At 39.8% G+C, this 27,526-nt stretch overlaps 2 protein-coding genes and 2 pseudogenes across 3 annotated transcripts in view; 2 read left to right on the top strand and 2 right to left on the bottom strand.

Annotated features, from left to right (window-relative positions):
- The window catches only part of TMOD3 (tropomodulin 3), a 91,403-nt gene that overhangs the window by 41,750 nt on the left and 22,127 nt on the right, over positions 1–27,526 (top strand). For both annotated transcript variants that reach the window (XM_039462845.2, XM_039462846.2), the window contains exon 3: positions 5,771–5,927. In XM_039462845.2, coding sequence (XP_039318779.1) covers positions 5,771–5,927 — 157 coding nt within the window. The remainder of the gene's footprint in view (positions 1–5,770; positions 5,928–27,526) is intronic.
- LOC101029748 (nucleophosmin pseudogene) lies at positions 6,333–7,443 on the bottom strand (annotated as a pseudogene).
- LOC141583669 (SERPINE1 mRNA-binding protein 1 pseudogene) lies at positions 7,455–25,509 on the top strand (annotated as a pseudogene).
- On the bottom strand, positions 25,202–26,989 carry LOC120363893 (elongation factor 1-alpha 1). The gene has a single exon (XM_039468633.2). It carries the CDS (start codon positions 26,911–26,913, stop codon positions 25,525–25,527), a length of 1,389 nt encoding a protein of 462 aa, XP_039324567.1. The 5' UTR covers positions 26,914–26,989; the 3' UTR covers positions 25,202–25,524.

Here is a 27,526-nt window from a genome sequence, read left to right as displayed (position 1 = left end):
CGCTGGCCAGTAGCACACTCCCCCTGTTTTTGTTTGTTTGTTTGTTTGTTTTGTTTTTGAGACGAAGTTTCGCTCTTGTTACCCACGCTGGAGTTCAATGGTGCAATCTCGGCTCACCGCAACCTCTGCCTCCTGGGTTCAGGCAGTTCTCCTGCCTCAGCCTCCTGAGTAGCTTGGATTACAGGCACATGCCACCATGCCCAGCTAATTTTTTGTATTTTTTGTAGAGACGGGGTTTTACCATGTTGACCAGGATGATCTTGATCTCTTGACCTCATGATCCACCCGCCTCCCAAAGTGCTGGGATTACAGGCGTGAGCCACAGCGCCTGGCCCCCTTGTTTTAAAATGTTCCTAGGATGTTGTTTTTATCAGGTTTGGTGATGGATGACAGACACTGAAACTATTGCCTTGAAATAAGAGTTTATTACTTACAGTTCCAAGAGCAGGAGGCACACTGTGCCACGCATGGGCACACGGGGAAGCACGCAGATCGGTCAGGAGGCAAAAGGGGCCGGGAACAAGCATGGCCCAGAGTCTTTATTGTGGTGTTGTGGGAATGAATGGGTGAGGCAGAATAGGCAAATTTGAACAAGTTTAGGACTAGATAGTTTGAATAATTTTAACAGGCTCAGGGCTGTGTGACTAGTCTCTAGTTGTTCATTATCTGGCTTTGGGTCATTTAGGGGTGGGGAAATCCTGGCTTGATAAGAGAGAATTAGATAAAAAAGAGGTGGTTGGGGGAATTGGTTGGTTTGCTGAAAGGTATGCTGGGGGCGGGGGCGGGAGGGTGGTGGGGAATAGTGCTCTCTAGCTAGCCCTGGAAGGACTGGTCTCTCCAGGTATAGAAAGGCCCCTAGATGTCAAAGCATCATAAAACTCAGAAAATAAAACACATGACATTTATTTATTTTTAGAGGCCAGTTCTTACTCTTCCTCAGGCTGAAGTGCAGTGGTGCAATCATAACTCACTGCAGCCTCGAACTCCTGGGCCCAAGCGATCATCCCACCTCAGCCTCCTATGCAGTTAGGACTATAGGGAAGCACCACTATACCCAGCTAATTTCTTTTTTAATTTTTTTATAGAGATCGGGTCTCATTATATTACCCAGGTAGAAAAACATGATTAATACTCTTCCCCCTGAGTTGACAACCAAAAATGTCTCCAGACATTGTCAGATGTCCTCTAGGGGACAAAAACACTCTTGATTGAGAAACATTGATCTAGTTCATGCCCTCTGTTTTACAGATGGAAAACAAATTAGGTAACTTGCCTCAGTTATTAAAATTAGGGAAAGAGCTGGGACTAGATCCCTCACTGCCTGATGGATACCTGACAGTCTAGCAGTCTTTCTGTTAAACCACAGTGAGTCTCCTCCCAACTCATGCACTGTGGTATCAGTTTGAAATCTGATGACTTTTTTTTTTTTTTAATTTATTTATTTTACTTTAGGCGGCCTGCTTCTTGTGTGGGGAGGTTTGAGTTCTAACCTCTGAATGTGTTTTGCAAACTCCGCAACCCCAGTTACAACTCTCCTAACCTCAGTACTGTTAGTTGAGACTAGGAGAACAATGATGTTTATTGACAGCACCCGTTTGTTGGGTGACATGTTTTTGGAAAGCATCCTGGTGAAGAACCAGGTAAGAAAAAGGTCAAGGGTAATAGCTACTTCAGCCAGAGAAAGACCACTGTAACTTACAACATCTCAGGAAGTAGGATGAAGGTGTGTGTGGTACCTTATTATATTTTGGAGGACTATTTTACTGTCCTTCTACTGTATTCAGTGTACTTATTTGCGAGCTCATTGTGTTTTTACTAAAAAATAATAATAATAATAATAATAAATCTATCTCCAGAAGACAGGCAGCCTAGCAAAAGCTTTCCCCCCACAATGCTGGGAATATATTTTACAGCAAAATTACACTGCAAGAGAGAAACGTGTCATTTTTAATGACAATCATATTAAAGAAAACTTTTATCTGATAAGTAATTATGGTCTATTAGCTTTCTTTTTTTTTTTCTTTTTTTTTTTTTTTTTTTGAGACGGAGTTTCGCTCTTGTTACCCAGGCTGGAGTGCAATGGCGCGATCTCGGCTCGCCGCAACCTCTGCCTCCTGGGCTCAGGCAATTCTCCTGCCTCAGCCTCCTGAGTAGCTGGGATTACAGGCACGTGCCACCATGCCCAGCTAATTTTTTGTATCTTTAGTAGAGACGGGTTTCACCATGTTGACCAGGATGGTCTCGATCTCTCGACCTCGTGATCCACCCGCCTCAGCCTCCCAAAGTGCTGGGATTACAGGCTTGAGCCACCGCGCCCGGCTAGCTTTCTTGATGAGAATATATTTCTAATGAAACTTGGTTCATGGGTTTATAGTCTCTAAAAACAGTTAGCTGTCATTTAGTTTGTGGTCAGACTGTTTTTGGCTGGGCATAGTGACTTATACCTGTAATCCTAACATTTTGGGAGGCCAAGGAGAGAGATTTGCTTAAGGGCAGGAGTTCCAGACCAGCCTAGGCAACATAGCAAGACCTTGTCTCTACAGAAAATTTTAAAAATTAGCCAGGGGCATGGTGGTGCACACCTGAAATTCCAGCTACTTCAGAGGCCTAAGCAGGAAAATAGCTTGAGCTCAGAAGTTTAGGGTTGTAGTAAGCTATGATCACACCACTGCACTCCAGCCTGAGCAGTAGAGCAAGACCTTGTCTCCTAAAAAAAGAAAAGAAAGAAAGAAAAGACTTTTTACGAACCCAGGATTTCAGCTATCATATTTAAGACTATGTGTCACATGGGCTTGAACAGGCAAGTAGAGCAGTGCAGCTTCCATTACCAACACCATAAAATAGCAATATATACATCTATGTATTATTGATGGAGAAGGAAACTAACTTTTTATTAATTTGGCTTAATGAGAATCTTTTTTTAAAAGCATTCTGAAGTCTTTATTCAGTAAATATTTGGGGACAACTTGTAGATCCTAGGTACTGTGCTAGGCTTAGGAAAAGAAGAATGAGCAAGACAAATACGATTGTTGCCCTCATGATGCAGGCTGGTAGGAATAGGAGCAGTTCGACATTAATCACATAATTATACCATATTACAAGAATCGTAAGTGCTACACACTGTAAGAGCTTATGATGAGAGGTTAAGAAAAGCTTTCCTGGGGGGATAGAGCTGCAGTCTGAAAAATGAGTATCAAAAAGGAATAGGCAGAGCATTCCTGGGAAGGGAGACCACACACATAGAGGCCTGGTGGTAGAAGGAAGTATGTGGCAAGTATAAGGGAGAAAAAAAAGTCCAGTGTGACTGGAATGGAGAGGGACTGTGAGATGAGGCTCTGGTAACAGACTGAGGGGCTGGTGGTGAAGGATAAAAAATACCAGGCAACTGATCCAGTTGGAAAGGTAATGTAATAATCCTAGCAAGCTTGGATCATAGCTTGGACCAAAGTAATAATGTTGGAGCTAAGAAAAAGATGAATGAGTTCTCCAGGAAGTAAAAATGAGTAGGACTTGCAGGTCGATTGGAAATGGATTCTTCATGTGTAGTTCCTGTCTTGATTTTTTTGTTTGAGACAGAGTTTTGCTCTTGTTGCCCATGCTGGAGTACAGTGGTGTGATCTCGGCTCACTGCAACGTCCATCTCCCATGTTCAAGCGATTCTCCTGCCTCAGCCTCCTGAGTAGCTGGGATTACAGGTGCCCACCACCACACCCAGCTAATTTTTGTGTTTTTGGTAGAGATGGGTTTCACCATGTTGACCAGGCTGGTCTCGAACTCCTGACCTCAGGTGATCCACCTGCCTCGGCCTCCCAAAGTTCTGGGATTATAGGCATAAGCCACCACACCCAGACTCCTGTCTTGATTTCTAAGTCTAAAGGCAGAAATTTTATGTTTCTTTTTTATGATTCCATAAACAATTTTGTATTACAAAAACATACTTGGTACAGAGTTAGGAATGGACCTCCTGTGTGTTTCATCTTTATAGTTCAGCTTTCTGTGTAGTAGGTACCATTACATAAAGGGTAACACAGAGGTGAATTTTATGAAAATTATGTATCTCAACAAATGACCACAGTTGAAGTGCTATATTTCCTAGTTATAAATTGAGTATTTTCTGTTAACATTATCCATATAAGATTACCCTTTATAATGAAAAATTGTCTTATACCACTCATGAAATTCAGTGTCCCTGCCATTATGAGGAGACTTTGCAAGGGGACTAGCCCTTTTGTGTGATTTCTCTGGCTGCCTCCCATTTTATATAAAGATATACCCAGAAATATGAGACAAGGCAGTATCACCTCTTTGGCTTTTTACAAGCAAAAGGATGGTGTTCACTTAGTCTAGTCAGCCTTTGTGTTTACCGGGTGTAGTGAAAATTAAGGGACTACAGGAGACAACTTTAATCCATTACCTTCCACCACACCTCCTTCAACTCTGAGTCAGTTCATGAACTCAAAAAGGCTGTATCCTTGTGGAAACCCAGGAATGTAGCTGTTTCTAAGAGTATCCCAGGGGTACCTTGGGGCATGTGAAGCAATGATAGTGATTGTTGCAAGTACACCCTAGTGCTCACATATATATGTATGCAGACACACAACATTTCACATTGTGTTTAAATAGAAGTAAATATTAATCTGATATTCTATGTGGTATATGTGTTTTAATCATGAAAAAGTCTGTACAATGAAATAGAAGTCATAAAGGAATATCATGTGTAAGAGTCATTTTACACTCTTGTAATGGAATTATTCTCTGTACATATATATACACTCAGCAGTTATTAAGCATTAATGAAACTTCTGAAACTTTAAGTTCAGAGATACATGTGCAGGTTTGTTACATAGGTAAACTTGTATCATGGGGGTTTGTTGTACAAATTATTTCATCACCCAGATAGTAAGTAAGCTTAATACCTGTTAGTTATTTATCCTGATCTTCTCCCTCCTCCCAGCCTCCACCCTCTTTTGTGCTCCAGTGTGTGTTCCCCCGTATGTGTCGGTGTGTTCTCATCATTTAGCTCCTACTAATGTAAGTGAGAAGATGAGATATGTGGTTAATAAAACTTTTTTTATTATCATCCCAGGACACTTAAAAACTAAAGAGTGTTTCTTGCCAGTAGAATTCTTTCTGAAGAAAATGTTCTATTAGAAAATGTAGGCTGGGCGTGGTGGCTCACGCCTGTAATTCCAGCACTTTGAGAGGCTGACACAACCAGATCATCTCAGGTCAGGAGTTCAAGACCAGCTTGGCCAACATGATGAAATCCTGTCTGTACCAAAAATACAAAAATTAGCTGAGTGTGGTGACAGACGCCTGTAACCCCAGCTACTTGGGAGGCTGAGGCATGAGAATCACTTGAACCTGGGAGGCGAAGGTAACAGTGAGCTGAGATTGTGTCACTGTACTCCAGCTTTAGGGTTAGAGGGAGACACTGTGTCCAAGTGAAGGTTGCAGTGAGCTGAGATTGTACCACTGTATTCCAGCTTTGGGGATAGAAGGAGACACTGTCTCCAAAAAAAAGAAAAAGAAAAGAAAATGTACTAATGTATATGCCTATTTTAATAATAATGTAAGTGAATTCTACCTAATAAAAAAGAAGTTTCATGTCTGGAGCACTTGTGCATTTCTGTCCTAAAATTCTGCAACGAAGTGTTCAGTGCCTGTATCACAGTCCAATCTATAATTCTTTTTTATATGGGTGATCTATGGTAGCATATAGCATTAGCATTCTTACTAGTCATACTGGCTGATTCATTCTCTCTGGCAGAATGCCCTTCTGCCTGCAGGGTTCCGGCAGAAGAACCAGACATCGAAGTCCGCCACAGGGCCATTTGATAGAGAGCATCTCCTTTCATATTTGGAGAAAGAAGCATTGGAGCATAAAGACAGAGAAGACTATGTGCCCTACACTGGAGAAAAAAAAGGTAAGCCCAGAATTTTGAAGCCATTATGTGGTAACACTGATTTTTCTTTTTATAGCTAGGTATGGAGAAAATCATATTTTTAGAGTTACGTCATTGGTAGCCTTAAAGATATGATACTGTTGACTTCAGCATTTATTAGTTTAGACACTTTATTTACAGTTTTCATCAAGTTGGCAAATAAGTATCTTTTTTGTTGTTGTTTTTTGGGGTTTTTTTTTTTTTTTTTTTTTTTTTGGTGTTGACAGGCAGGGAGTAAGTTTATGCTTAATGACGTTAGTGAGGTTTTATTACACAATGATTTTGTATAACATTCTTTAATTCTCTACTATAACGGATCTAAAAGTGTACTGAGGGAAACTTTTAAATCCAGTAGTAGATTATAGACTACAAATGATAAGGCATCTATTTTTTTTTTTTTTTTGATTCATTCAAATATTTATTGAGCAGCTGAGGAGATACAAAGGATTTAAAACATGGTCAGAGATGAGGCAAATGCACACAAGTAATAGAAAGCAAAAGGCAAGGTTCACTGAATCACAGCAGTCAGAACAAAGTGCTTTAGGGAACCAAGATTGTGAGACTGTTTCCAGCCTGAAGAGGCATTGGTGGCAAATCAGAAAAGGGGATTGAGATTAAAATAGAAGACTTCAGTCTGGATTGTTGATGACACTCAGCATGGACTATATTTGTCTCTCCTTTTCCTTTCTCCCCATCTCTGGGCTTAATTTACCAGTAATGCCCAGGACTGTTCAGTGCGCTTTTTCTATACTTGCTTGCATTTTTGCTTTAATGTCTTCTACAGAACTAGGTCCTTTTGGTGTTTTAGGAGTTTTTTCCTGTTTTTTGAAGGATTCTTGTCCTTTTGATCTTCGCATTGATGATGGTTTTGAGTCTTTTCCATTCTGATTTGACTTTTGTGCATTTTTGGCTGGAGTATTGCATATAGATTTCTTCACTGACACTTTTTCTTCAGTTTCCTCATCATCGAAATCATCATCATCATCATCTTCATCTTCATAATCATCATCTTCATCAGCAGCAAGTTGTACTTTTTTCTGTGGAACCTTGCTACCACCTCCAGGGGCGCAGACCGCTTTCCAGACATACTTAAGAGTTTCACATCCTCCTCCTCCTCATCTCCTGACTCTGCATCTTCCTCCACAGCTACCAAGTGCCGTCCACTGATATGCACTGGCCCTGAACCACACTTCAATCGTAAGACCACTAGTGGTGTTATTTCAAAGCCCGCAAGGGAAACCATTGGCTGTACAGACATTTTCACAGTTGCCAGTGTTACTTTAATTGGACTGCCCTCGTAATTCATTGCCTCTGCTTCAACAATGTGCAATTCATCCTTTACACCAGCTCCTAAACTGACCGTTCTTAAAGATAACTCGTGCTCATTTTCATCATTATCCACCTTAAAGTGATAATCTTTGTCGGCCTTTAGTTCACAACCGAAAAGATAGTTCTGGGGCCTCAGGGGGCTCATATCCATGTCCATTGAATCTTCCATCCGGTGGCAACACGCACTTGGGTGGAAGAGAAGGCGGAAGAGAAGGCGGACGGAGATAAACAACGACTGCTCAAAAGAACAGCCACTCAGGACGGACTCACACCTGATAAGGCATCTATTCTTACTGCATTATTTAAAGTGGAATGCCATAAAACAGTTCATGCCATAATTTCAAAGACTTTTTTTTTTTTTTTTTTTGAGATGGAATTTCACTGTTGTTACCCAGCCTGGAGTGCAGTTGCACAACCTCGGCTCATTGTAACCTCTGCCTCTTGGATTCAAGTGAGTCTCCTGCCTCAGGCTCCCGAGTAGCTGGGATTATAGCCGTGTACCACCATACCCGGCTAATTTTTTTGTATTTTTAGTAGACATGGGGTTTCACCATGTTGACCAAGCTGGTCTCCAATTCCTGACCTCAGGTGAGGAATCCACCCACCTTGGCCTCCCAAAGTGCTAGGATTACAGGTGTGAGCTGCCGCACCTGGCCCCAAAGATCCTTTTTAAAAGCTGTTCTATAGCCATCCTTATTTATTCATGGTTACAATCACTAATGCTTCATAATCAGTACTTCTGGAAAATTTTTCTAGTCCAAGTCTCCCCCATTGCAGTGTTTGAGCTTAGGTATCCTCAGTGGAGCCTGAGTACAGCTGTGTTTTTAAAAGTTCTATATATAATAATACTTAAAATGAAATAGGGTAAGTTTCTTAGCTTTCCAAACAGGTCAGAATACAGGTTGACCTAAAAAGCCAAATTTTACATTCACTCTTATTTGGAATATTGTGCATAGAGTACTGGGGAATGATAGCAGCAGTAGCAGAGCTGAAGATCAGCTCTTGCAGGCACCATATTTATGTCTGAATTCATACTAATCTAGGCAGGAAGAATGAGACTTGGGCTTTTTATTTGAGAAAGAGACCCTTCTCAATAATTTTGGCCAGAACTATGTCACATGGCTACCCCTTAGCTGCAAGGGAAGCAGGAAAGTTTATTTTAAACCTCCTGCCTCTATAGTAGAGGAAGGCTAGTAAATGGCTATTGAGTAGATAAGCTGTAAACTCTGCGTCTGGCTTTTCCAAAATTATCCATCACCCTAGCCCCTCTGCTCTTTCTTTAGACTTCTCCTCTCCTTCATCTCTTGTTAAGGATCACTGTCTTTGCTACTTGTATTAGTTAGGGTTCTCCAGAGTAACAGAACCAACAGGATGTGAGGGGAGAGAAAGAAGTTTATTTTAAGGAGGCTTTTTTTTTCTTGAGACAGAAGCTTACTCTGTCACCCAGGCTGGAGTGCAGTGGCATAAGGAGGCTTTATAAATTCAAAATCCAGCAGGTTGGAGACCCAGGGAAGATTTGCTGTTCTTATCCAAAGGTAAGGTAATCTAGTGGCCGAATTTCTTCTTACTTTGGGGAGATAAATTTTTGTTCTTTTAAGGCCTTCAGCTGATTAAATGAGGCCCAGCCACGTTATGGTGGTTATTTGGCTTTACTTAGAGTCCACTGATTTAAATGTTAATCTCATCTTAAAAAAAAAACCTTCATGAAAACATTTGGAACAATGTTTGACAACAAAATATCTGGGCACCATGGCCCAGCCAAATTGACACATAAAATTTACCATCACTCTACTGTTAGAGTTGGGAGTGTCGTGTCCCTCAGGTGTTTGGGGCCAGGAAAAGAGTTCAAAACTAATGCAGAGTTTTGAAGTGTGGAGAATCACAAAGACAGGCAGAGGCATCTGTTTCTTTTTGTCACAGAAAAGACTACTGGTTATGTTTTCTCTGTACAGCCATACATATATCAATGTTTATAGCTTTAATCCTACTTAAGTAGGAGAACATACTTTTATGAGAAAAAATATTGGTTGATCACCTTTTATTATTCTGCTTGTTTCAGGTGGACCCTGGGAGTATAATTCATAACAGGAAGGGAGGTAGAAACAAAGGGAGAGATGTGAGAAAAAGAGATATCAGAAAAAACTATGGAATTTGGGGACAAGAAGGAGAAAAAATAAGAGACCTGAAAGAAAGCTACATTCGTCCCAGCTAACTCAGGAGGCTTCCTAATATGCCCTTGTTTCTAATCTCCAGTTACCTAGGAAAATATCTTGGAGGATTAGAGGAAATAGGAAAGAAAGTAGAGAAGAATTATGGAAAATGAGAAAATACAAGATAGAGGTGAAGAATATGGCTGACATTAGGAAAAAGTGCTGTGTCCTCAACTATGGTAGAATATCTTTATCCCTTTATGTATCTTTTAAAATTTTATTTCTTACTTTAGGTTTTAGATGAGTAAGAATAAGTGGAAGTAGTTGAACAAATAATTTTACATTCACAATTAATGGTTTCTCTTTATAGTACATTCAGTAGTTTTACTGCCTCTTTTAGCTACACATATCTATTAAATACTATTTATGGACAGTTTTTGATACAGTGATTAAGATGACAGCATTTTAAAAAAAATAATGAACTTTTTATTGCTTACGGAAAATGCACAGATCATCTGTGTATAGCTCAATGAATTATAAAATAAACACACCATGTAATTACCACTCAGGTAAAGATAACATCATTGGCCAGGTACAGTGGCTCACACCTATAATCTCAGCACTTTGGGAGGTCAATGTGGGTGGATCACCTGAGGTCAGGAGTTCGAGACCAGCCTGGCCAGCATGGTGAAACCCCATCTCTACCAAAAATAGCTGGGCGTGGTGGTACATGCCTGTAATCCCAGCTACTAAGGAAGTTGAGGCAGAAGAGTTGCTTGAACCCAGGAGGCAGAGGTTGCAGTGAGCTGAGATCATGCTACTGCACTCCAGCCTGGTCGACAGAGCTGAAACTCTGTCTCAAAAAAAAAGGTAACATCAGCACCCACTAAAGTCCCCAACATGCTTCTTCCCACTTTTCCCTTTCTTATTCCCAAAAGTAATCACCAACATAGTGTCTAATACAGTAGATTAGTTCTGCCTGTTTTGAACTTTATATCAATGGAAACATACAGTCCAGGTATCTGGCATGCCTATGACATAACAGTTTTTGTGAGGACCAAATTAGTTTTATTTTGTTCTGGTTTTTAGAGACGAGGACTCGTTCTGTTGTTGCCAGGCTGGAATGCAGTGGCACTGCAACCTGGGACTCCTGGGCTTAAGCATTCCTTCTACCTTAGCCTCCCAGAGTAGTTGGGACTACAGGCCCATGCCACCGCACCCAGCTGAGAACCACATTTGTTAATGGGTACAGTGAAATCACTGTAAAGGATCATGTGGGAGAGGACTGCCAAACAAGAGATTTTCATTCTCTGTTGTGGAGTAGTGGTCCAAAACCACAGGATGAATTTGTGAGTTTCATTAATCCATCTGATGGAAGCATGTACTATCAGATGAAGTAGAATCAAGACTTATAGGCCATGCCACAGTGCCATAGACCTGAAGGAGGGCAAATTCCTCTTCAGCAAATAAGCAACTTAGGCTGTAAAGCTCTACTTTGAAGTATAGCAAAAGCCACCTCTAGTGTTCTGAAATCCACCCTAGACTTTAAAAGCAGTTAGCCTTGGTTATCCTTAGTCATGAATATGCCTTCCTTCTCTTCATCTCATCTCCAACATCCTGGTCACATTCCAGAAGATCCTCAGAGTAATTCATCTGTGTCTTACTAGAATACTTCCCATCAAACTAAATGTTAATCTCCATAGTTCCAAAAATTCAGAAGCTTGTTTTTTAAAGATGCCTCTCCTATGACTCTGCCCTGAACACCTAGTTTGAGTCTCAGCTTTTTAACTTAATGGCTTATTTTAATGGAGGTAGACTTTCAGATTGAGGATGCTTTCCCAGACAGTAGAGGTTTTCCTGGTTCTTCATAAAAGTTTGCAAACCTACCTCTATTGAGAAACAAAGGCGTTTTACTTTTTTGGTACATTTGGATTAGTTAGAATTCATAAGATGTTCTATTGGTCTCAACTAAATGATTTTCATTCAAAGATGACTGGCCTCAGGGAGTAGTACCTAATGGCAATATTAGCCTTCTGATTAGGGAATGCTATAGCAATGTCATTCAGTTCCTTGAACTCTTTCCGAGTTATATGCCAAAATCACATAGTGAGCTTTCATCACAACTTAATTATTTTAAAGGATCTATCAGATGACTGCTTATTTATTTATTTTTTTTTAAGATGGAGTCTCACTCTGTCACCTAGTCTGGAATGCAGTGGCCTGCCACCACAGCTGGCTAATTTTTGTATTTTTAGTAGAGAGGGGGTTTTGCCATGTTAGTCAGGCTGGTCTTGAACTCCCAACCTCAGGTGATCTACCCGCCTTGACCTCCCAAAGTGCTGCGATTATAGGCGTGAGCCACTGCACCTGGCTGACTGCTTAAGTTTTTTAAAAGCAAAAACTTGGATCTCGTGGGAAGAGCTGAAACAGGTGCTCTGGCTCAGGGTGGCCCGCAGCAATCCGTGGAGGAACCTGCCGCCGAGCCACCATCATGCCTGGGCATTTACAGGAAGGCTTTGGCTGCATGATCACCAACAGATTTGACCAGTTATTTGACCACGAATTGGACCCCTTCCAAGTGCTGAAGGCAGTGGAGAAAAGTAAAAAGAAGCCAGCAGGAGCAGCATTGGGGCCCTGGGGCCAAGAGTGCAGCTCAGGCTGCGGCCCAGACCAACTCCAACGTGGCAGGCAAACAGCTGGGCAAGGAGTCCCAGAAATACTGCAAGAACCCACCTCCCCTCGGCATTGGTGTGGTTGACAAGAAAGAGGAGACACAGCCACCCGTGGCGCTTAAGAAAGAAGGAATAAGATGAGTTGGAAGGAGACCTAATCAACAACTTTAGGGTGAAGGGAAAATAATTGATAGAAGACCAGAAAGGCAACCACCTCATGAATGAAGATTTGAAAAGCCACTTGAAGAAAAGGGTGAAGGAGGCAAATTTTCATTTGATAGACTGATTATTGACAGACTTATTCAAGGTTGTGGTGGTCCTGGAAGAGGTCAAGGAGGCCATGGACATGGAATGGGCCAAGGAGATGGATTTGGTTCTCATGGCAAATGTGAATTTGATGGGCATAGTGAAAGTGATAGATCTTTTTCACAGAAAAGTGACCTGAAGCACGAGGACAGACATAGAGGTAGCGAATCTCACTACTGGGAAACTGTCAAAGATGAATTAATTGACTTGAATCAATCAAATGGAACTGAGGAAACACCTGAAGGTGAAGAACATCATCCAGTGGAAGACACTGAAAATATGGAGAATGAAGTTGAAGAGGTAAAAGAGAAGAGTCCAAAAGAGATGACTTTGGATGAGTGGAAGGCCATTCAACATAAGGACCAGGCAAAAGGAGACTTTAATATCTGAAAACCAAATAAAGGTCCTGATGGGCAGTGGAAGAAGGTATTTGTTTTTCAGAAATCAAAGAGTGAAGAGGCTCATGCTTAAGAATCGGTTATAGACCATCATTTTCTGGAGGCTAGCAAATGATGTAACATCTCAGCTGGAGATCAGTTTTGGAGACCTTGGCCACCCAGGATGTGGTGGCAGGGGAGGACGAGGTGGACATGGGTGTGGTGGGCACCCAAACCATGGCAGCAGGACTGACAAGTCAAGTGCTTCTGCTCCTGATAGGGATGACCCAGAGGCATTCCCAGCTCTGGCTTAACTGGATGCCATAAGACAACCCTGGTTCCTTTGTGAACCCTTCTGTTCAAAGTTTTTGCATGTTTAAAGATTCCAGATAACAGCCTGGCGCGGTGGGTCACGCCTGTAATCCCAGCACTTTGGGAGGCCAAGGTGGGTGGATCACGAGGTCAAGAGATCGAGACCATCCTGGTCAACAAGGTGAAACCCCGTCTCTACTAAAAGTACAAAAAATTAGCTGGGCATGGTGGTGTGTGCCTGTAATCCCAACTACTCAGGAGGCTGAGGCAGGAGAATTGCCTGAACCCAGGGGGCGGAGGTTGCGGTGAGCCAAGATCGCGCCATTGCACTCCAGCCTGGGTAACAAGAGCGAAACTCCGTCTCAAAAAGAAAAAAAAAAAGATTCCAGATAACTAAGAAATTAAAAAAAGAAAAAAGAGAAAAAGACTATCATTTATACCATTCACACCTAAAGACTGAATTTTATCTGTTTTAAAAATTAACTTCTCTTGCTACACAGAAGTAACAAATATGGTACTCAGTTCTGTATTTAGGAATGTATTGATAGCAGGGATGTTGCCATAATTTTCGGAGATTATGCATTCTTCATAGATACTTTTGTATTGCTACTAGCAAATATGCTTTTCCAAACTTGACATATAGGTGTGAACAGTGTATACCAGTTTAAGGCTTTCACTTCATTTGTGTTTTTTAATTAGGGATTTAGAAGTTCCCTCAATTACAAACTGGTTTTAAATATTGGACATACTAGTTTTAATAGCTGCTTTGCATTTTCACACATAGTCAACTAGGACATGTTAAACTTTGATTTGTCAAGATTTATGCTATGTGGAATACTAGCTATATGTATCTTAGTTTTAATATTTTCATTTTTGGGGAAAAATCTTTTTTCATTTCTCATGAAAGCTGTTATATATATATGCGCAATCTTTATATACAGAAATATCAGTACTTGACTAAATTCAAAGCACATTGGTTTATTAACCCTTGCTTCTTGCATGGTTCATTAGGTTCAAATTATAACTGACTTACATTTTCAACTATATTTACTTTTTAAATGCATGACTTTCCCATTTTAAAATCTAAACTAAACATCTTATTGGTGAAAATTGTTTAAGCTACTTATTGTTGGTAGACACTTCCTGTCAAGTTAAGTAGTTTTATAGGTATCAGTTTTTTCCCTCCTCCACCATGTTGGGTGGAATACATTGATTTGGCCAATGTGTAATATTTAAACTTTTCTGGAAAATAAAATAAAATTAAGTAAATAAATGAAGCAAAAACTTAGGAACCACTAAAAGGATTACTTAACATATCATTAGACTGACTAATTTCTCATATTCTGAGACACAATTAATTATACTTGTCATTTTTTCACTTAAAGGCACACTCTGTTTCTGGAGCCAAAATTATATATAACTGGCCAGGTTGGGAAGGACTCCTCATAAAATTAAAAGTTGTACATTTTAGGGTTTTTCATTTTGATCAAGAAAAAACTATATATTCATGCCAAGTTTTTTTTTTTTTTTTTTTTTGAGACGGAGTTTCGCTCTTGTTACCCAGGCTGGAGTGCGATGGCGCGATCTCGGCTCACCGCAACCTCCGCCTCCTGGGTTCAGGCAATTCTTCTGCCTCAGCCTCCTGAGTAGCTGGGATTACAGGCATGTGCCACAATTCCCAGCTAATTTTTTGTATTTTTAGTAGAGACAGGGTTTCACCATGTTGACCAGGATGGTCTCGATCTCTTGACCTCGTGATCCACCCGCCTCGGCCTCCCAAAGTGCTGGGATTACAGGCTTGAGCCACCGCGCCCGGCCTATTCATGCCAAATTTTATATTTCTAGATTACTCAAAAATGTTTTTTAGAAACCCGATAGACTAAGGACACTTGAGAGTTATTATATATAGATGCATTAATAATTTCATCTCACGATTTGTGAAATGATTGTTTATATGTTTTACCAAATTGAAAGCATATCAATATATGAGAAGAAGAAAATAATCCTAATTAAGTGAAGCCGAAGACCTTATGTCTTACATGCATTTGGGGGAATATTTTATCTTATATTAGTGAATGTTCTACTTGTAATAGTATAGTTTTATTAATAGCAAAAAGACATTAGTCAGCTAGTAAGGGTAAACTGACAAAAGGTGTGTTAAGGATTGTTTATAAGTGCATTATTTACAATAGAACCCACAATATACACGTGTTAAATTCACCTAATCTAATAAGCTCGGTAGGAATGGTATGATGTCAGTTAATCTTGACAGATTGATGGAAATGTCTTTCTTATGAGTCTGCCATGTTCAAAATGTTGAGAAGCTGAATGTTTAAGAAAATTAAAACAGCCTACCTCTTCTTATTGTCTGTAAAAAAAAAAATAAAAACAGCTGGGTGCAGTAGCTCATGCCTGTAATCTCAGCACTTTGGGGAGGCCTAGGTGGGTAGATCGCCTGAGGTCAGGAGTTCCAGACCAGGCTGGCCAATATGGTAAAACCTCGTCCCTACTAAAAATACAAAAATTAGCCATGCGTGGTGGCATGTGCCTATAACCTCAGCTACTTGGGAGGCTGAGGCAGAAGAGTCTCTTGAACCTGGGAGTTGGAGGTTGCAGTGAACTGAGATCACTCACACCACTGCACTCCAGCCTGGGCAACAAAAGCAAAACTCCGTCTCAAAAAAATAAAACAAAACAATAATATATTTTCTTTTTAATAAAAAAAATAGCTGGGCGCGGTGGCTCACGCCTGTAATCCCAGCACTTCGGGAGGCCGAGGCAGGTGGATAATAAGGTCAAGAGATCGAGACCATCCTGGTCAACATGGTGAAACCCCGTCTCTAAAAATACAAAAAATTAGCTGGACATCGTGGCACGTGCCTGTAATTCCAGCTACTCGGGAGGCTGAGGCAGGAGAATTGCCTGAATCCAGGAGGCAGAGGTTGCGGTGAGCCGAGATCGTGCCATTGCACTCAATCCTGGGTAACAGGAGCGAAACTCCATCTCAAAAAAAAAAAAAAAAAAAAAAAATAGAGATGGGTTTTGCCATGTTGTGCAGGCTGGTCTCAAACTCCTGGGCTTAAGCAATTCCATTTGCCTCAGCCCCGAAATCACTGGGATTACAGGCATGGGCCACTGTGCTCTGGCACATATTTTCCATGTATGTTCCTTTTACTTAAAGATGTAATGTTAGAATGTTGGAAAGGTACATGTAGCTTTTTATCTCTTCCTCAAAATTTTGCAAAATATATAACTGAGACATAAGCCAGCCTAAGGGTGAAAGAGAGTATTCATCCAGCTCATTCTCATTCGGAAAATAGTGAAAATTCTCAGTGCTGATTGTTAGTTCCCATCATGTTTTTATGTAGCATGCATATTCTGTTTCAAGGATAGATAAGGCATAGAACCTTGCCATGAATTTATCACTTGGAAAAATACTATGTACCAGTCTTCAGTATTTTTTACTACCTGTCATTTTGTTTTGCTGGGTACTCCTCCTCCCTATTGCTGGTATCATGCTCTGCCTTTACCTAGACCAAGAATTGTTTTCCCTGTGTTATTTCTTGGGTGGACCAGAGCCACGGCTGCACCTTATATCCCATACAGAGGTGTGCATTCTAATTCTGTTTGAGCTGCTGATTCACCCGGTATGGGCTCCTCCCTTCCTTGCACCACACTCCTTTTCTTTTTGCTGGGCCTTGGAGTACAGCCATTTAAGCTTTTTTGTTGTTTTCTCTTTTCCTATCCTGAGAATGGAATGCCCTTGTGTTCTTTCTCAAGAATTCCACATGCCTCTCCCTGCTTTTCTAAAGGTAAATTTAACCCGGTTACTTTCAACTAAGGACTTCCATATACTATCCAAGTTATTTATTCACAGTTGTTAGCTTACCAGAAAACCTCTTTCTCACCTTTCTGAGTATATTATTTTTCTTGGAGAAAAGACATAGCTGATCCCTTAGTAAACCGGAAAGATCATGGTTATAAACCTGCCTATATCAGCAGCTTACATAACCACTAGTGGGGTATTGGTTTCTGCTAAGTCCAGGATAAAAATTGGCTCTTATTTTTGTAATCATATTTTAGGAATCCCAAACGTCCCTTATAGACATCTGAAAAGTGGTCTTCTCAGGCACTGAGGCTGATATTTGAAATGGGCTGCTTAAATTAGTCATGCAGTTGCTGCTGTCTCCTTTTCAGACTGGTAGTACTATATCATTTGAATGATTCACTGTTAACTCCTTTGGGGTAAGGAGTTAGCCAGATGGATGGCTTGTTACTCATGTTAAGACCCAGTTTTATGGGCAACCTTTCCTGGATAACTACACCACTCCAGATAGTTCTTTTCCTCCCAGACCTTTATCTCCGGTTATATTCTTTGCTATAAAACCTACTTTGCCTGATGTTAATAGAGCCTGTCTTTCTTTCTTTTGATTAGTTAGCATGGTATATATTTTCTATTTGTCCTGTCAGTTCTTTGTTGTCATTGTTTGTAAGAGACAGGATCTCGCTTGTTGCCCATGCTGGAGTGCAGTGGCATGATCACAGCTCACTGCAGCCTCAAACTCTTGAGCTCAAGCAATTCTTCTGCCTCACCCTCCTGAGTAGCTAAGACTACAGGCATGTGTTACCACACCTGACTTAATTTTTTAAATTCTTTTTAGAGGCAGGTCTTGCTATGTTGGTCTCAAATGCTTGGCCTCAAGTGATCCTCCCACCTACGTCAGCCTCCTGAGTAGCTGAGATTACAGGTGTGAGACACTGTGTCCAGCACAAAATGAAGGATCTCTTGTTTTGTTTTCCTTATGGTGTCTTTCTAGTTCTTTTCTAGTATACACAAACTCACTAAACATTTGTTGACTAAGCATTTATTGGTGACCATATTGCAGCATCATGCGGGTGCTGTGTGTATCATTGGATCAAAACAAAAATGTCTTTCTCTCTGTCCCCCCATCCTTTAGTTTGATTGGTTTGAGGCTTGTGTGCTGCTTGTCAAACAATATATCCCAAAGCCTCTTGGAGATTATAGTGGCGTAGGGTCCTTCAGTCTTTTCTGGAACAAGGCAGTTTATAAACAAACAGTAAAGTTAGCTAGGGCCTTTCAACTCTGCAGGAATGAAGTAACCAAGAGCCATCTCTGTTTCTTGTTATTACATTTTTTGTATACTCAACAAGGGTGGGAGCTATGACTAAGATAATTCGTAGCATTTATTGTAGCTGTAACTTGGTGTCAGAGCAAAAGAGATGAGCAGAAGAAAGGTCCTGGCAATGGAATTGTTAACATGGATCACATTTATTTCTTACTAATTTTGTGACAATAACAAGGATCTTGGCACAGGATATTCCTTTTTTTTCCTTGGCACAAACATGGGTTTGGATAAATGCCATACATTTAAATTACTATTATATGAATTCTTATCTCAGTGTCTTCCATTTCCTTAGCTGCTGTTTTGTAGTTGCAGAAACATGACTGAACTGTTTTAATACCCTTGGCAACCAAGAGTCAGCCTTATTTTTTTTCGTGTTGTTTAACTTGGGGGTGGGGGATATACCATTTCATACTTAACCCAGAGTTTTTTTTCTGATCTAATCATTGTTTATTTTTATAGTTAGCTACAAATAAAGAATTACAATTTGGATTTTTTTAAAAATTTGAGTTTTGGATGTTGCTGTCTTAAATAGGGAAATTATAGTCACTTAGATTAAAACTGTTTTCTGAGACATTATGTTATTGTAAAAAATAGAAGTAGTGAAAGTCATAAATCTGGATTTTTAAAGTTTTGTCCCTATTTCAAGTGGAGGAAAAATAAAATTAGATCAGTTCAGGATAACTCATTCTCTCTTTTAGAGACTGACATTATACAGATTAGTGATTATCAACTTAGGTGAGTGAGAGAATTACCTCTGGAGCTTTTTAAAAAGTATTCATGACTAACTAATCTTCATTCTCTGAGTTTAAGAACCACTGACAGAGATACTTGGGACTATGTGGTCTTTAGTCTTCTTGGGTTGCTAGTTTATTTAGGAAATCACACATACACACACACACGAAATTCTAGGAGCAACAAGAATAAGGAATTAATGTGTGTCTATTATGTTTATTATATACCAATGCCTTTACATATTTAATCATTTTATCAGAATGAGATTGAAATTTCTGTAAGAATATAATATATTATGTGAAAAAAGCACATAAAAATCTGGATGATCATAATAAGGCAAATACATTTATTAATGTTTATTAATAAATGGTTTTAGATAAAACCATTAATAAATCTGCTGTGCTTTTTTCTACTGTCTGCAAAAACACACACCTTATGTAATACCTCTGCAGCTAATAAAAGCCTTATGTAATAACTCTATATCTAATAAAAGCCTAACATTTCATTCATTCTGCAAGACATTGAGAGCACAAATCAACTAACCATTATAAAGGAGATCTATTGAGTTTATCAACATCTAATAGTCACTAAGATTTTAAAATCTAATTGCTATTGATATGACTGATTTAAATTAATAAATATTTAGAAAAGCATTTTATGTCGTGAAATTATTCCAGCAGTTTGCTAATTGTGTGTTTTTCAGGAAACAGCTTATTTTGACTAAGAAATACAAATACACTGTATCTGGCTCATTTTGTCTCAGAAAATTATCTTTTTTTTTATCTTTACATTTCAGGGAGCCAAATATAAATTTACTAAAGACCAAAAAACCCATACTGATACATCAGCGCCTTAGTGGTTTTTGTAAACATCTTTATTAGTAAAGGTGATACAATTCCCATATCATAAAATTAATCCACTTGAGGCATATAATTCAAAAGTTGTTACTACATTGATAGAATTACAAAACCATCACAAACTTGAGTTTAGAACATTTTCATAACCCCAGAAAGAAACCCTGTGCGCATTAGCTGTAAGTCTCCATCCCATTCCATTTCCTAGCCCTAGACAACCACTAAGCAACTTTCTGTCTTTCTGGATTTGCCCAGTCTGGATATTTCTTACAAACGGAATCATACAATATGTATTTGTGGCTGGCTTCTTTCAGGTAGCACAGGGTTTTGGAGTTTCATCTTGTTACAGTGTACATCAATACTTCATTCTTTTTTATGGCTGAATAATATTCCATTGTATGGATACCATATTTTGTTTATCTGTTTCTCAGTTAATGGACATTTGCCACTTTTTAGCTATTGTGAACATGCTGCTATGAACATTTTTATACAAGTTGTTGTATAGACATATGTTTTTATTTCTCTTGGGTGTATGCCTAGGAATAGACTTGCTGGATCACTATTTTTTAGCAAATTGAAAAACTGCCAAGCTGTTTTCCAAAGTGGCTGCGGTATTGTACGTTATCACCAGTAATGTACCAGGGTTGAAATTTCTCCACATACTTGACAACACTTGTCTGTTTTATTGTAGCCATCTTAGTGGGTGTGAAGTAATATCACACTGCGGTTTTGATTTGCATTCCCTAATAACTAATGATAGAGTATTTTTTTCATGTACTGTTAGACTACTGTATATTTATATGTTTTTTGGAAATGGCTTGCTATGCTGCCCAGGCTGGACTCGAACTCCTCAGACAGTTCTGCTTCCTCAGCCAAGAGAGTAGCTGAGATTACAAATGTGCACCACCATGCCCAGCTATACGTTTTCCTGATAGAAATGTCTCTTCAAATCTTTGCTTACTTTTAAACTGGGTTATCCTTTTATTATTGGTTGGCAAGCATTCCTTATATATTCTGGATAAAAATTTCTTGCCAGATACATGGTTCAAAAAATGTTTCTCCTCTTCAACAGGTTGTCTTTTCACTTTCTTGATGGTATCATTTGCCCCACAAAAGTTTTTAATTTTGATGTACTACAATTTATCTATGTTTCTTTTGTTATTTGTGCTTTTGGTGTCATAGGTAAAAACCATTGCCTAACTCAAGGTCGTAGAGATACAATCTTACGTTTTTTTCCTAAGAGTCTTATAGTTTAGTCCTTAGATTTAGGTTTATAATCTATTTTGAGTGTAGTGTGAGGTAAGGGTTCAACTTTGCGTATGTGGGCCAGGAGCGGTGGCTCACACCTGTAATCCCAACACTTTGGGAGGCCAAGGTAGGTAGATCACTTGAGGTCAGGCGTTTAAGACTGGCTTTACCAACGTGGCAAAACCCTATCTCCTAGTAGTCCCAGCTACTCAGGAGGTGGAGGTTACAGTGAGTTGAGATTGCACCACTCCATGCCAGCCTGGGTGATGGAGTGAGACTCTGTCCCAAGAAAACAAAACAAAAACAAAAAAACCTTGCATGTGACTGTGCAGTTGTCTTAGTACAACCATTTGTTGAAACAGTGTTGTTTCTCCATTGAATTGTTTTGGTATTCCTGTAAAAAATCAATTGACCATAAGTATAAGGATTTATGTCTGGATTTTTGGTTATATTCTATTGATCTAAATGTCTTTCCTAGTGCACCAACACTGTTCTGATTATAGGAGCTTTGCATTAAATTTTGACATTGGAAAGTGTCTTACAACTGTATTCTTGGCTATTCTGTGTTTCCATATGAATTTTAGGATCAGCTTCCACTTTCTATTAAAAAAACAAATGAGATTTTGAAAGGGGTTGTATAAATATATAAATCAATTTGCTGAGAGTCCCTTAGATTTTGTATTCATAATACTAAACTTAGGTCCTTACTAGTTTATTCTTTCTTAGAAAATTAATTTATTTACTTCGTTTATAACTAAACTTTGTATATATGCATTAAAAGATAACTTACTACAGTGTATTGGTGTTCAACTAACCTAGAAGAAAATACGAAGTAATCACTTTTTGTATTTTAGAAAACATCGTATTGTACAGACCAACTACCTCTATAGCAAAAATCTCTACATACAGAAAAATTACATAAAGAAGAGTGCCAGAAGAGGTGCCAAGCTATGTCAGAGTGGTATAAACTAGAGCAAAATTCTATTGACAGAAGAATTTTATAGGTCTTTGGGAGTTTTATTTTGTTTTGCCTTATTGTTTTTTCTGCTGCGGTTCATTTTGTATTTGTAAGCATTAGCAAAAATTTTTGTATGGGGGGACATTAGATATGAATAATGCCTGTTAAGGAATGTGGATAAGGACTATAAAAAATAAACATCTTAGATTTTTATGATGCTTTAGATTCCATTGGTCCCTCAAATAAGACATGGGCAGCTATTTGATAGCTTGTGTATTTTTTTTTTTATTAGCAAGTAAAAATTGTGTTGTTTATTGTGTATAAATTTTTTTTACATGAACACATTGTGGAATGGCTAAATTAAATTTGACATACACAGATACCTCACATACTGATCATTTTTGGTGGCAAGTAGCTTGTGTAGTTTTGTTTAGTCAGTGAATACCATAATCTGGCCACTCTCAACCTTGGCTGCTATGCATCAGAATCCCTGGAGAGCTTTTAAAAATTCAGCTGCCCATGCAGCACATGAGATTAGCTAAATCAGAATCTTTGGGATGGGGCTTGGACGTGAGAATTTTTTAAAGCTCTCACAGTGAAGCCACTGTACTTGTAACGTTTAGAACTACTGCTGTACACAGTTCAAAATACAGGTAGATTGAGCTCAGGAAAATGTTAACTATCCTGAAATGGCAATTAAAGTTTTGCCCCCCTGAACTGTATGCCACTTTAATTGTAATGTCAACTACTATGAAAAGTATGGAATTACCAGGACATAATGATTTGGGTTTCTCTTTACCTATGAACCAGTAATAAAAGATTATCCAGTCACCAGAATTCCAAAATTTGGTACTGGCTAAGATCAGTTATACATAATACCATATAGGTGGGCCTTTGTTTGTTGGGGGGTGGGAGCGTGGATGTCTGTTGCTTAAAAAAAAAAAAAAATCAAGTTTGTAAGCCACCAGTTAATTGGAAAAAGCACTGAAGCCCTGGCCTTAAGAGTTTGGCAACCTGTGTTCTAGTATTAGCTCTGCTGTGTGACTTTGAACCCATGTATTTAAAAATTACATTTTATAAAATGGGGCCATTGGACTGAAGGTGATAATCAGATTGTTTATTCAACAAATTGGCTTGCCTGTTGTGTTCTAGGCAAGGATACAGGCATGAACAGAACATAGAGCATCCCCTTGAAAAGCATGCAAAAGGCAAACGTGCAGAATGTCTAAGTGTAGCTATAGTGAAATGTTCAGGGAATTAAGGGAATATAGAAGTTCTTCATTTGGTTTCAGTTTTGGACAAACACTTCAGTTGCCTATTTAGTGACCATTCACAGATGCTTGCTTTCCTAGCCACCCTTGCAGCTGGGGCATAGACCAGAGGAAAAGTCTGCAGGGCAGATTTTCTTGTAAAAGTTGGCAATTGAGGCTGGTCCTAGTGCAGTGGTGTTTACAGCTAATTGATCACAACCAGTTACAGATTTGTTTGTTGCATCTCTACTGCCTCACTTGACTAAGCTGAAAAGAGAGAGAGAGAGAGAAAAGAAAAGAGAAAGAAAGAAAAGAAAGAAAGGAAAGAGAGGAGAGCAGAGGGGAGGGAGGGAGAGAGAGAAAAGAAAGAAGGTTGGTTAGTTGGCGATTGAGAAAGCACGCCTTCCTGTTCTGGCCTTATTGTGTGGGGACATGATGCTTGGTGCTGCAGAGGTCATCTTGAAACTGTGAAGACCTAAGAACAAAGGCTTCCACACTGAGAATGGCCAAAGGAAAATACAAAGGAACCTGGATTTTTTTTTTTTTTTTTTTAGATGGAGTCTCACTCTGTCACCCAGGCTAGAGTGTAGTGGCTTGATCTTGGCTCACTACAACCTCAGCCTCCTGGGTTCAAACAATTCTCTTGCCTCAGCCTCTTGAGTAGCAGGGGCACGCCACCACACCTGGCTAATTTTTTGTATTTTTAGTAGAGACAGGGTTTCACTGTGTTAGCCAGGACGGTCCCGATCTCCTGACCTCGTGATCTGCCCACTTTGGCCTCCCAAAGTGCTAGAATTAGAGGTGTGAGCCACTGTGCCTGACCCAGGAGCCTAGATTTTTGATGTCAACAGTGAGCTGTTAAACCAGCCCTAGGACTACCTTCCTGCGGGCTTTTTGAGATAATAAAACTTCATATTGTTGGATCTTTTGTGCTTTAAGAGTGATCTGTGGATCAGCATCATCTGGGAGTTTGATTAGAAATGTAGAATCTCGGCCGGGCGCGGTGGCTCAAGCCTGTAATCCCAGCACTTTGGGAGGCCGAGGCGGGTGGATCACGAGGTCAAGAGATCGAGACCATCCTGGTCAACGTGGTGAAACCCCGTCTCTACTAAAAATACAAAAAATTAGCTGGGCATAGTGGTGCATGCCTGTAATCCCAGCTACTCAGGAGGCTGAGGCAGGAGAATTGCTTGAACCCAGGAGGCGGAGGTTGCGGTGAGCCGAGATTGTGCCATTGCACTCCAGCCTGGGTAACAAGAGCGAAACTCCGTCTCAAAAAAAAAAAAAAAAAGAAAGAAATGTAGAATCTCAGACCCTACTCAGACCTGCTGCATCAGCATCTATACTTTATTTATTTATTTATTTCAATTTTATTTTTTATTTTTTTGAGACAGTCTCACTCTTGTTGCCCAGGCTGGAGTGCAATGGCACAACCTCCACCTCCCAGGTTCAAGTGATTCTCCTGCCTCATCCTCCCATGTAGCTGGGATTACAGGCATGTGCCATCATGCCTGGCCAATTTTTGTGTTTTTAGTAGAGACGGGATTTCTCCATGTTGGTCAGGTTAGTCTCAAACTCTCGACCTCAGGTGATCCACCCGCCTTGGTCTCCCAAAGTCCTGGGATTACAGGCATGAGCCACCGCACCCAGCTCTAGCATCTATACATTAATAAGATCCTGTAGTGACTAAGATGCACATGAGAGCTTTTGAAGCACCAGTTTAAACCAATTTTAACTGGATATTCTGTTCTATGCAAGCTTAATAACCCTGATTGTGTGAGTACATCTTGTTTAGTTAGCTAGTGCTGCATTTATAATTATTATTTTTCCATTCCCTTTATATTTTCAATCTTGCATAGAACATATTGATCATAAACATGATTTTCATATGATAAAGTCTTTAAGTTTCTAGAGTAACTGGTTTCTTTTTTTTTTTTTTTTTTTTTTTCTCATTAAACTTTTTTTAATGGGTCTCAAAATTCTGTGACAAATTTTTGGTCAAGTTGTTTCCATTAAAAAGTACTGATTTTAAAAACTAATAACTTAAAACTGCCACAAGCAAAAAAGAAAACCAAAGTGGTCCACAAAACATTCTCCTTTCCTTCTGAAGGTTTTACGATGCATTGTTATCATTAACCAGTCTTTTACTACTAAACTTAAATGGCCAATTGAAACAAACAGTTCTGAGACCGTTCTTCCTCCACCACTGATTAAGACTGAGGTGGCAGGTATTAGGGATAATATTCATTTAGCCTTCTGAGCTTTCTGGGCAGACTTGGTGACCTTGCCAGCTCCAGCAGCCTTCTTGTCCACTGCTTTGATGACACCCACGGCAACTGTCTGTCTCATATCACGAACAGCAAAGCGACCGAGAGGTGGATAATCTGAGAAGCTCTCAACACACATGGGCTTGCCAGGAACCATATCAACAATGGCAGCATCACCAGACTTCAAGAATTTAGGGCCATCTTCCAGCTTTTTACCAGAACGGCGATCAATCTTTTCCTTCAGCTCAGCAAACTTGCAGGCAATGTGAGCTGTGTGGCAATCCAGTACAGGGGCATAGCCAGCACTGATTTGGCCTGGATGGTTCAGGATAATCACCTGAGCAGTGAAGCCAGCTGCTTCCATTGGTGGGTCGTTCTTGCTGTCACCAGCAACGTTGCCACGACGAACATCCTTGACAGACACGTTCTTGACATTGAAGCCCACATTGTCCCCAGGAAGAGCTTCACTCAAAGCTTCATGGTGCATTTCAACAGATTTCACTTCAGTTGTAACGTTGACTGGAGCAAAGGTGACCACCATACCAGGTTTGAGAACACCAGTCTCCACTCGGCCAACAGGAACAGTACCAATACCACCAATTTTATAGACATCCTGGAGAGGCAGGCGCAAGGGCTTATCAGTTGGACGAGTTGGTGGTAGGATGCAGTCAAGTGCCTCAAGCAGTGTGGTCCCACTGGCATTGCCATCCTTACGGGTGACTTTCCAACCCTTGAACCAAGGCATGTTAGCACTTGGCTCCAACATGTTGTCACCATTCCAACCAGAAATTGGCACAAATGCTACTGTGTCGGGGTTGTAGCCAATTTTCTTAATATAAGTGCTGACTTCCTTAACGATTTCCTCGTATCTCTTCTGGCTGTAGGGTGGCTCAGTGGAATCCATTTTGTTAACACCAACAATAAGTTGTTTCACACCTAGTGTGTAAGCCAGGAGGGCATGCTCTCGGGTCTGCCCGTTCTTGGAGATACCAGCTTCAAATTCACCAACACCAGCAGCGACAATCAGGACAGCACAGTCAGCCTGAGATGTCCCTGTAATCATGTTTTTGATGAAGTCTCTGTGTCCTGGGGCATCAATGATAGTCACGTAGTACTTGCTGGTCTCGAATTTCCACAAGGAGATATCAATGGTGATACCACGTTCACGCTCAGCTTTCAGTTTATCCAAGACCCAGGCATACTTGAAGGAGCCCTTTCCCATCTCAGCAGCCTCCTTTTCAAATTTTTCAATGGTTCTTTTGTCAATGCCCCCGCATTTGTAGATTAGATGGCCAGTAGTGGTGGACTTGCCGGAATCTACATGTCCAATGACGACAATGTTGATATGAGTCTTTTCCTTTCCCATTTTGGCTTTTAGGGGTAGTTTTCACGACACCTATGTTCTGGCGGCAAACCCGTTGCGAAAAAGAACGTTCACGGAGACTACGGCACTTATATATCGAGTAACTGGTTTCTTAACAGCTAAGCTTGTTAGTGTACATTGAGGCTTAGAGGAATAATGACCGAAAATTTCTTAATACCACTCAGGACATAGAAATTTATTTGCAGTCGGAATTTGAATTTCTGGAATCATAATTGTCTTTGCCATCCCCCAAGTGACAGTAATAGTTTGTTGCTTAATAATAAGAAATTGGCTTCTGTTTTTTAAAAAATCTCTTAGAAGTTTTATAGGTTTTTTGTTTATTTCTTTTGTTGATTGATTTGGTAATTGTAAAGCGACTCACAGTTATACTAAAAAGAGCCAATTTTTATATCACAAATGAAAAATTTCTCAGTTGACCTTTTCTTTCCAGCTTTTACAGCCAGAATATTACCCTGGAAACATAAAAATCTATGTCAGCGATAAAACAGAATTATTGATGATGTTCATCTTTTCTTTTAACTTAAATTGTATATACTTTGGTTACAAGGATAAAATGGTAATGAGTTAATAGCAGTAGTAGTATAATTAACAAAGT

This window comes from Saimiri boliviensis, chromosome 2 (genome assembly GCF_048565385.1).
Source record: "Saimiri boliviensis isolate mSaiBol1 chromosome 2, mSaiBol1.pri, whole genome shotgun sequence".
Lineage (NCBI taxonomy): Eukaryota > Metazoa > Chordata > Mammalia > Primates > Cebidae > Saimiri > Saimiri boliviensis.
Note: the sequence above shows the minus strand (reverse complement) of the source record. Positions and strands in the feature narration are given on the sequence as shown.

Excerpts from the sequence above, each read along its gene's own strand:
- LOC120363893 (XM_039468633.2), bottom strand. The coding sequence starts at position 26,913 with ATGGGAAAGGAAAAGACTCATATCAACATTGTCGTCATTGGACATGTA.